The sequence below is a fragment of the Hippopotamus amphibius genome, chromosome X (assembly GCF_030028045.1).
Source record: "Hippopotamus amphibius kiboko isolate mHipAmp2 chromosome X, mHipAmp2.hap2, whole genome shotgun sequence".
NCBI classification, from domain to species: Eukaryota; Metazoa; Chordata; class Mammalia; order Artiodactyla; family Hippopotamidae; genus Hippopotamus; species Hippopotamus amphibius.
The window spans coordinates 8,740,947-8,751,401 of NC_080203.1; the positions used below are offsets into that span (position 1 = coordinate 8,740,947).

The following is a 10,455-nucleotide window of genomic DNA, read 5'->3' on the forward strand; positions in this document are numbered from 1 at the left end:
TTAGCTAGTCCTCCTCTCTGGGTATCTTATATGGCTACCTCATCTCAAGTCTTGGTTGGGAAGAATCTGCTTCCCTTATTGGGTGTTGGTAGCATGCAGTTCCTTGAGGTTTGTTGCACTGAAAGCTCAGGTCCTCAGGAGATGTTCCTTGATATGTGAGCCTCTTCACTGAGCACCTCACAATATGCTTTCATTAGAATGAGAAAACAAGAGGGCAAGAAACTGTCAGCAACAAAGTTCTAACAAGAGGAAACAATCATATTAATAACATCCTATTACTTTTGCTGGATTCTATTGATTCAACTCATTTGAAGTAAGTCACTAGGTACAGCCCACACTCAAGGAGAGTAGATTACACAAGAGTGTGAACATCAGGAGTCTGGGATTATTGGGAGTCGTATCAGAAGTTGCTTCCATACTGAGTATTGATGAGTATGTAGGGAAACAAGTAATAATATAATTCTATTGGGAAGATAGACTGGTACTGTCATTCTGGAGAGCAATGGCCATATTTAGAAAAAAAAATATTGCTTATAGACAATGTTTGTATCCCTCCAAAATCTATAGGCTAGGACTCTAGTCTTCTAGATGTGATGGTATTTAGACCTGGGGCTTTGGGGAGGTAATTAGAGTTGGATTAGATCATGAGGATGGGGGTCTTAGGATGGGATTAACATCCTCAGAAAAAGAGGAAGAGACAGGAGATCGTTCTCTCTCTGTGTGTACCCACTGAGCTTGGTCATGTGAGGACACAAGCAGGAAGAGGGTCCTTATCAAGAACCCAACCACGCTGGCATCCTAATCTTGGCCTCCCAGCCTCCAGAACTGTGAGAAGTAAACGTCTGTTGTTTAAGCCACCAGTCTATGGTATTCTGTTCTAGCAGCTCAAACAGACTAAGGATATCTAGGACCTAGAAATTCTATTTCTGAGTGTATATCCCAGAGAAATGTATGCAGAAGTCCAGAAGGGGACATGAATGAGAATGTTCCTCATAGCATTGTTTGTGGCAGTAGAGTGGAGACCCAACATAGGTGTCCCTCTAAAGAGGAAGGAATGGACAAGAAATACTTGGGATATTAGTTCTAATGGAATATGATGCAGCATTAGAAACAATGAACTAGAAGTACATACAGCTGCGGAAGTTGAACTTAAAAGCATACGGTAAGAAACAGAACGAGGTCTATGGCACAGTGCACCACGTTCAAACACATGTGTATTTCACAAGGCTATATATTTTGCAAGAGTACAAACATATATGAGGGAATAATTCAAACACATTAGAGTAGGTGCCTAATGGTGGTAAGGAAATGAGTGTTGGACTCTAGGATGAAAGAAAAATAGAGAGAATGTCAGAGAAAGAACCTTCTAAAATTCAATGATGATAATATGGCTAGAATCCAAGAATAGAATAAAAATAAAAACAAAAGCAACCTTCATGAGTGGGCAGTTAAGTCTAATTCCTGCCTTTAAGTTGCAGAGCTGGCAGAAAATAATGAAATCAAAATCAGCAAGCTTTAATGCCAGATGCTCTAGGTAGGGAGATGTTTATTCATGGGAGCATTTTTTGTTAGTTTCTAAGATGATTCATATACCCACCAATATTTAAATTCAGCCATATAGCTCTTGGAGGGATTTTACGTAAGATATCCAAAACCCTAGCTAATAATTAAGGGTGGGAGATATCAGAATAAACCACTGAGTAGGGGTGGCCTTAGAGAATAGCTTGGAAGAACAGTTCTTTCTCTACCACGTGCACCACCACGATTGAACATGGGGATATGAGGAGAGTGGCAGTTAAGCTTGGGAAGACACTTCTGAGATGTGAAAGAAAGCCTCTTCCCACTAACCGAGCCATCTTTGCCTCGTCATCATCCCCCCACCCCAATGGATCTTTGAAATGTCTGAGCTACATGGTGGCCTTCACAGCAACCTCTCCCCCACACAGATATGTCATAATAGTGCTCTGTGAGGTCTAAGCCCCCGCTTAGCCATCATTGGCTAAAGGAGTGCCTTGTTGAACAATCAAAGCTGAAGGGTGTGGCCCCTTTATTGTCCTGGGGAGCCATACATATAGCATAGTCAGTAGGCCTGGGGTAGACAAGTGGGAGGCTTCAATATGGCTAAGATATCCAGGAAACTACCAAAGCCTAACACAGATACAGACCAAGCAACCTCAAGTTCCAAACAAGAGAAGACTGAGTCTCCCTCCTCTGAACCCAGGTCCAGAGATGGTGCCAAGGTAAGATGACCCTACCCAAGCTACTGTTTTGTGCATTGATTTTGTCTCCCCCCAAGAACCTTACCCTTTCCCTGCCTGGCACAAACCCCCTCCTCAGCCCTGACCCCTTCTCATGAAGTCTTCCTTTCCATCAGTATCCCATCTTCTTCCCCCTAATCCGATGTCCTTTTGGCCTCACTCTGTTATCTTTGCAGGCACTGAAGAAAACCATGAAGGTAAAAAAAATCCTTCAAAGGAGATTGAGTAAAAGAGCCGCTGAAAAAGCTGTCAACCCTGTAAGAAAGCCTAAGAAAGCTAGAGGACCAACACTCTTCGGCCATTACCGCAGGCTGAATGAGACACTGAATCAAAATCAAAATCAAAATGAGCCAGAGCAGAACCAAGAGGCCTTGCAGGAGCCTGCCGCTCTGAGTGACGACGCTGACAGCCAGGAAACTTCAGAGTGAGGCCAGAGACCTCGGAAATATCTGCCAATTCTGAGGTCTGAGAAACGGCCAACTGTGTAGACACTGAATTTTACAGCAACAGGTGCACTGATGCTAATTAAATAAAAACTGACTTGTGAAAAGTTCTGTTTGTTTCTGTGAGTTATCTGACGGTGGGAGCAGGGAAGGAGGGAAAGAGGCAGGTGGGTGAGAAGGGAGGGACATTGGGTCCTGCGGACAGTGGGGATAAAGAATGGGTCAGGACTGACTGCTGAAGACAAACTTCCTACTTAACATTTGAACCTACCTGCAAGGTGGAAAAGGGCTTGGCGTTTCTGTCTTTGGGGTAGGGGGCTGGAGGAGGGGCACGACAAAGTGTAGATTGCCAGAACCTATATGGTTTGAGGTGTGTAGATGGCAGTATCATCCCCAGAAATGGATAAATCACTTCCAGGCCACCTGCCTCAAAGAAGTGTTTGTTACACTTCACCACATGATGTCAGCAATTAAAGTTCCTCCAAGGGGTCAAAAATCTCACCCTATTCAAAGTTACTGAAAGCACCCTAAGGACTAAAATAATGGTAATTGGAAGCCACAAACTCAACACTGATCAGCTCACTTTCTAGGGAATTTGGAATAGTGGCTTCCCAAGAGCAGGGCAGTAGCAGCTATCTGGTTTCAGTACAGGCAATTGTCTACAGAGAATTCTAAAACAACATAGTCTCCCCTCCAAGTATCTTTTATCTTTATTCCTTCCAAAGTTGTTCTTATTTTTCCTCTGAGGAGACCATCCTTTTAAGTGGTTTTATTGAAGTATAATTGACATGAACTAAATTGCACATGCTTAAAGTGACAGTGTGATGAGTTTGGTCATATGCATATACTTGTTAAACCATCACAATTATGAGTGTGAAAATACCCATCACCCCCAGAAGTCTCCCCTCAGCCCCTAACAATTGCACCCTCTTGCCCCTCTCTGCGCCCCCATCCTCAGATAACACTGATTTGCTTGCTGTCTCCATAGATTATCTTTTTAAAACATTTTCTATAAATGGAATCAGTATATACTCGTTTTTATCCAGCTTCTGTCACTCAGCATAATTAGAGATTCAATGTTCTCGTGTACATCAATATTACATTTCTCCTTAATATTATGATTGCTGTTTTGTTGAGAGTTTAAGAGCATTGAAATGATACCACAAACTTGCTTTAATTTTATTTAAAAGATTGAGATCATTGTAAAGCCATGCGTAGTCATAAGAAATAGAAAGATACCTCACACCCTTAACCTAGTTTCTCCCAGTGGTAGCATCTTGCATATCTATAGTACAATATCACAATCAGGAAATTGAAAGTGTTATCAGCCATTTACCTTATTCAATTTAACCAGCTTTACATGTACAAGTTTGTGTACGTGTGTGTATAATTCTATGTGATTTTATCACCTGTGTAGATTCCTGTGATTATCACCACTACAGTCAACATACAGAAAAGTTCCATCACAAGATGTCATGCTACTCATTTAAAACCACAACTCTCTCCCTCCCTCCATGACCCCGGGAATCAGTAATTTGTTCATCTCTACAACGTTGCCACTACAAGAATGTCAAGTAAATGGAATCATTCAACATATAACCTTTTGCAATTGGCTTTTTACATTCAGCATAAATCCGTTGAGATACAGTCAAGTGGTTGTACAATCTTTTTTTTTTTTTTTGCCTTTTTTTTTTAAATTGGTGAATAGTATTCTATGGTATGCATGTACCACAGTTTAACCATTCATTTATTGAAGGACATTTTGGTTGTTTTACTTTTTGACTATTACAAATAAAGCTGTTGTGATTGTTCCTGTATAACTTTTTCTGTGAACTTACAGTTTTCATTTCTCTGAGAAAAATGCCCACGGGTGCAATTGCTGGTCATATGGTAATGGCATGCTCAGTTTTGTAAGAAACTTCCATGCTTCTTTCCAGAGTGGCTATACCAGTTTACAATCCCACCAGCAGTTCTTCTGCATTCTCACCAGCGTTTGGTGTTATCATTTAAAAAAATGTTTTAAGTCATTCTGGTTCATGTATAGTGATATCTCATTGAACTTTTCATTTGCATTTCCCTGATGGTAAATGTTGAACATCTTTTTATGTGCTCATTTGCCATCTGTATATCCTTTTCACTGAGATTTCTATTCATGTCTATAGCCTATTTTTTTTTAACACTGGCAAAATCAGGCTTTCACGAATTTGAACACAAGGAACAGGTTTCCGTGTGTACAGAAATACATCTCCATTTTACAATTGTTTTAAAAATCTCAATCTTTTAGGACAGGGATAAAAGAACAAATTGTTTCTTATTTAAGCAACAAGACCTTCCTTACTATGACCTTATGGGCTTTTCATAGGAGTTGATCATCTGAATTTCTAGGACTTCTTGTAGTTGCATATATAACGTATATTATTTCATTTCTACACCACCCATCTGCCACTAGCTGGTTGTTGCCTCCTATATCCTGGTGAGTTCTTTCTATGGTTAAATGATGTTTTAGTTTCTGTATTAACAGAGAGCCTCTTTGTTGGCTTCTATAAATAATATTTTCTTCCTCTAGTGTGTCATTACAGTCCCTTTAGGCTTTTTGTTTCCTCTTCATGAAATACAAGTGGATACTCAATGCATCCCCTACTTACAAGATGCTGGGTCAGGATTCCTATCCTTGACATTTAGGATGATCTATTAGGAGCTTAGAATGTGCATTTCCACTCCTACTACAAATGCAATGGTCTGCATTACGACAGAGTTATTAACTTTTCTTTATCCATCGATTTTTGGTCCTTTCCCACAGGGTACTGAAACAGAGTCCAGTCCTTCTAGCATACTATACAACAATAAAGTTTTAACAGTCTATTTAGCCTATAGTTGTTGGTGGTGGGTAACACTGAACTCCTGAACCTCCCAGTCATAGATCCAGTTGATATTTTCAAACTTAAAATCATATAAGACAAGAGAAAAGTTTACAGCCATACCATATTGAGATTTCCAGGGATACTTCTCTATGTTTGACAGACTTAATAATCTCTGGCTTCTCCATTGCTTGGCCAGTCAGAAAAAGGACAGCCATCATACAGAGGACTTAGCGATAAAGGAACACCTGGCCAATCACTTCAAATTGACAGAAATAGAAAGGTTCTTGCCCTCTCTCCTCACCCAGGCTCTGGACTGCTAGCTGTACTTGAGCAGAGAGAATACTCCACTAAAAATCACTCTGTTGGCTACATCCATTTTACACAAGAAATCTTATGTGTCATCATACTTCTGAGCTGCATAATTCATGGTTAACAATATCTAAATCAGCCCAAGGGGAAAATGGCAGTAAGTCTGCTCATGATAGCTGAACGTAGCACTGAAACTGGGTTCTACAGGCATCCAGGCCAGTATAGGGAAGTCTGGAGGGAGCCCCTGATTGCAAATGTGGGTGTAATGAATCTCTTTAGCAGCACTGTTGACCTCTTTCAAATTAAAATCCTCTGAATCCCTGCCCCTTGGAAAGTGAAAACAAAGTGGAAGAGAAATCACCTGTCCAAAGTCATTTATCATCTTTGTTTGTCTACCTATATCAGTGAGAGTTGGAGGTCTGCCTATTTTCTCCTAGCCTAGTCTTGATTAGAGCCTCACTTCCTCTTCAGTGGCATTATGTTCTCCTGACTGGCAAAGCCTTAGTATCCCTAGCCTAGACCAGATAGACTCATCTTAGGGCTGCATGTCTTTGGTCATGAGCACTGAAATTAAAAAAAACAAAACAACAACAACAAAAAACCCAAAAAACCACACTGAGCATTTCCAGTTCCTGAAGAATTTTCTCTGGTATTTGAGTTCTTGTTGTTGGCCTGTTCGCTTTTAAGATATTGCATCTCCTTCTCCAGTTCTTGTACTCTTTTTAGGAGTTTCCCAGTCTGGTTTCTGTCTATGTCATTTTTAGCAATGACATGACAACCCCAGGAATAAAGGAAGCATACAGGTCCACCCCGTCTGCTTCTCATGGGCCACAGCTGTAGCCCATTTTCTAATTGGATTTTTAAATTTTTTCACTGTTGAATGTCAAAGAGCTCTTTCCACATTTTAGATACAAGTCCTTTGTCAGATAATGTGATTTATATTTTTTCCCAGTCTGTCGCTTGTTTTACCATCATTGTGGCATGTTTTACAGAGCAGAAGTTATAATTTTGAGGGGTCCAGGTTATGAACTTTTTCCTTTTATGGATGATGCTTTTGGTGTCTAAGGTCTTTTCATCTGGATTTTGGTAGTAAACATCTCTAATATTATATAGTTTTACACTTAATCTGTGACTTGTTTTTTGTTTTTGTATAAGGTGTGAGATTTGGGCCAAGTTTCCTTTTTTTTTTAAATTTTATTTTAACTCTACATGTCCAATTGCTCCAGGACAATTTGTTTAAAAAGGCTACTCTTCCTCCTTTTTCCCTTTTGTCAAAAATAGTTGGGGATATTGGTTTGAGTCTATTTCTGGGTTCTTTATTCTGTCCCATTGATATACATGTCCATCCCCGGGCAAACACCATGCTACCTTCATTATTGTGACTATATAGTAAACCTTAATATCACGTAGGGAGACTCTATGAACTTTATTCTTGTACTCTCTTTGTACTTTTATTACCAGAGTAATACTGCCTTCATAAAATGAGGTGTGAAATGTCCTCATCCTCTGATTCTGTGATAGAGATTATAAATTGACATTTACTCTTCTTTAACTGTTTGGTAGATTTTTCTAGTGAAATCATGTGTGCATGGGTATTTCTTTCTCAGGACAAACTACAAATTTAATCTCTTTATTGGTTATGGAACTAATTATATTGCCTATATAACCTTGTTGGAGGGTTGTAGTAATTTGTGGTATTTCAAAGAATTGATTCATTTCTTCTAATTTTTCAAATTTACTAGTTACTAACAGCATCACCTATTATCCATTTAATGACTGCAGGATCTGTGGTGATATTCCTGGGTTCATCTCTGAAATCAGTCATTGTCGTCTCTAATTTTCGCTTTTTCAGGCTTGATAAAAGTTTATCAAGTTTATTGATTTGGGGGGAAGAAATAGAGAAAATCAGTGAGGAAAAAAGTATTTTATTCTTCCTTTCAATTTCATTGATTTCTGGTCTTATCTTTCTATTTACTTCCTTCCACTTGTGTTGGGTTTCTTTTCTTTTTTTCCTATATTCTTTAGATAACAACATAGGTCTCTGATTAGAGACTGTCCGTTTTTTCTAATGTAAGCATTTAATGCTGTAAATTGCTCTCTCAGTGCTACTTTAGCTGCATGCCATATATTTTGATGTTTTTTTGTTTTCATTCAGTTCTACGTTTTTTTTTTTTTTAAAATGCCCCATGAGACTTTGTCCTTGACCATTTGTTTAGAGATTTTCCTGTTGTCTTTCATATTTGCAGATTTCTAGTGTGATTCCACTCTGCTCAGAAAATATGTTTGATTGATTTCAATCTCTTTAATTTGTTGAGGCTCATCTATTGCCCAGCCTATAGTCTATCTTGGTATATGTTCCATAGACTTTTGAAACAAGTGTGTGCTCTGCTGTTGTTGAGTGGTGTGTGTGTGTGTATTAGATCCTCTTTGCCATTGTTTTGTTCAGGTATTTTATCTTTGCTGAGTTTCTGCCTAGTGGTTCTATCAGCTGCTGAATGTTAGGTATTTGAAGTCCAAATATAACTGTGGTTTAGTCAATGTCTTCTTTCAACTCTGTCAGTTTTTGCTCTTTGTATGTGCAAACTCTGTTGTTTGGTTGATACACATTCAGGATAGTTATATCTTTGTGGTGGACTGGTGCTTTTATAGTAATGTAATATTCCTCTTTGCCCTTAGTAACTTTCTTTGCCATGATGTCTACTTTACCTGATATTAATATAGTCATTCCTGCTTTTTATTTTCAATTGCGGTAAAATACACATAACCCAATCTGTCATCTTAATCATTTTTAAGCGTGCATTTTTGTAATATTAAGTCCATTTATGCACACAATTTCAACACCATTTTCATCTTGCAAAACTGAAACTCTATAGCTATTAAACAGCAATCCTCCCCCCTCCATTCTCCACTCAACTTTCTGTTTCTATGATTTTAACAACTCTAGCTACCTCATATAAATGGAATCATACAATGTTTGTCTTTATGTGACTGGCTTATTCATTCAGCATAATGCCCTCAAGCATCATCCATGCTGTAAGAATGTGTCAGCATTTCCTTCATTTTTTTAAGGCTAAATAATATACCACTGTATACACAGACCATATTTTTATCCATTCATCTATCAATAAACATTTGGGTTGCTTCCATCATTTGTCTATTGTGAATACTGCTGCTATGAGCATGGGTATACAAATGTATCTTCAAGACTTTGCTTACAGATCCTTTTGTGTATATACCTTGAAATAGAATTGCTGGATCCTATAGTATTTCTACTGTTAATTTTTTGAGAAACCTTCATATTGTTTTCCATTGTGGCTGCACCAATTTATAGTGCCACTGTACTGTTGGTACACAATGGCTTCCTTTTCTCCACGTTACCTTGTGCTGAGATTGAGTGCTTGGGGCTGCTGAAGAGTTTTTCTCAATGTCTGTTTGCTGTCCTGTGCTTTCGGTGTCCCTTTACATCTGCTCCATACAGGGAGTCTCTCTCCATGATTTTGCTAGTCCTCTAGTGCTGAATGTGGTTGCTTGTTATTCATTGATAGGTTACCAAGAGGGACAGAGAGTTCTCTATTCTCCTGGTAGAACCTCAGTCTTAGGTAGGCCCTGTAAGCCCGGTCTTTGTGGGTGGGTTCTTCAGTGTTCCTAGCCTTATTCCCCATGATAGCTAGATTCCATCTTGTTATACATCTTTTGTGGGAGATAGATTCCACCTCATTACCCAGCAGTAGATTCTTATCATGTATTTGTATCATCTACAAATGCATATTTTTATTTTTGGCGGGAAATTATGCCTAGTAATCTTGGGAGTAGGCAAGGTTACAGGCCTGAATGCACATGTAATTGTGTGCTATTGGTGGAAATATCTGTATGGCCTGCAAAGTCCTTATAGTGTCACAGTTAGTTTGAAATTGCTACTCTGGATACTGGTAGATGCACTAGTATCTGAAAGTTATTACTTCTGTCATTATTACTGCCTGGAACATCCCAGGAAGATGGCACTTGTCACTAGTTGCTGGGACTAGAGTCTTCTCTGTTGGAATGTGTTTGGTAAATAAACTTCTATCCACTGATTATTCTATTTACACGTATGTGCATAGAAAATATCACCAAAGGCAAAAGACCAGTGCATGCTGAGAGCAGGCGTATTTAATGAACTGAGTAGGGCAACCTTGCTAAAAAGCAACAGAAATCTGGAAACACCTTTTCCTCACTTCTGTCATAAATTTATCTCCACCACAAGGCTGTTCTCAAGATAAGGTAGAAGAATCACTGGTGTGCCTGTGTAAAAATGGCCTCCATCATTCACTATACATGTATTAAGCACTTATGTGGGAAGTTACCTTTTGGGTGCTGGAAACAATTATACTACAGAAATGACTATTAACTAACTTCCTAATTAAAAGGAAACAAAGTTCTCCATGCCCCCTTGAATTTCACCTAAAACCTTTAGAATTCCTTAAAGCTGCCATCATATCCAACTCCCAGAAGTGTGATACAGCCCTTCAATCTCTGGCCCAACCCTATTCCTTTGCTTCCCTTATTCTAGCTGAGCCAGGCTGGTATTTTGAAAAGCAGTTTTTT

At 39.0% G+C, this 10,455-nt stretch overlaps 1 protein-coding gene and 1 pseudogene across 1 annotated transcript; one reads left to right on the top strand and one right to left on the bottom strand.

The window, feature by feature from the left end:
- The first annotated feature begins 2,117 nt into the window (after positions 1–2,117).
- On the top strand, positions 2,118–2,686 carry LOC130841361 (uncharacterized protein CXorf51A-like). Its single transcript, XM_057717551.1, has 2 exons — positions 2,118–2,240; positions 2,435–2,686. The coding sequence occupies exons 1-2, from the start codon at positions 2,118–2,120 to the stop codon at positions 2,684–2,686; spliced, it is 375 nt and encodes a 124-aa protein (XP_057573534.1).
- A 2,441-nt stretch (positions 2,687–5,127) lies between these two features.
- LOC130841362 (tRNA pseudouridine(38/39) synthase-like) lies at positions 5,128–6,696 on the bottom strand (annotated as a pseudogene).
- Between the last annotated feature and the right edge of the window lie 3,759 nt (positions 6,697–10,455).

What these genes read in the sequence shown, in the direction of transcription:
- LOC130841361 (XM_057717551.1), top strand. Translation starts at nt 2,118, where the DNA reads ATGGCTAAGATATCCAGGAAACTACCAAAGCCTAACACAGATACAGAC. An exon ending in GGTCCAGAGATGGTGCCAAG is followed by an intron (nt 2,241 to 2,434) that starts GTAAGATGACCC and finishes TTATCTTTGCAG; the next exon opens with GCACTGAAGAAAACCATGAA.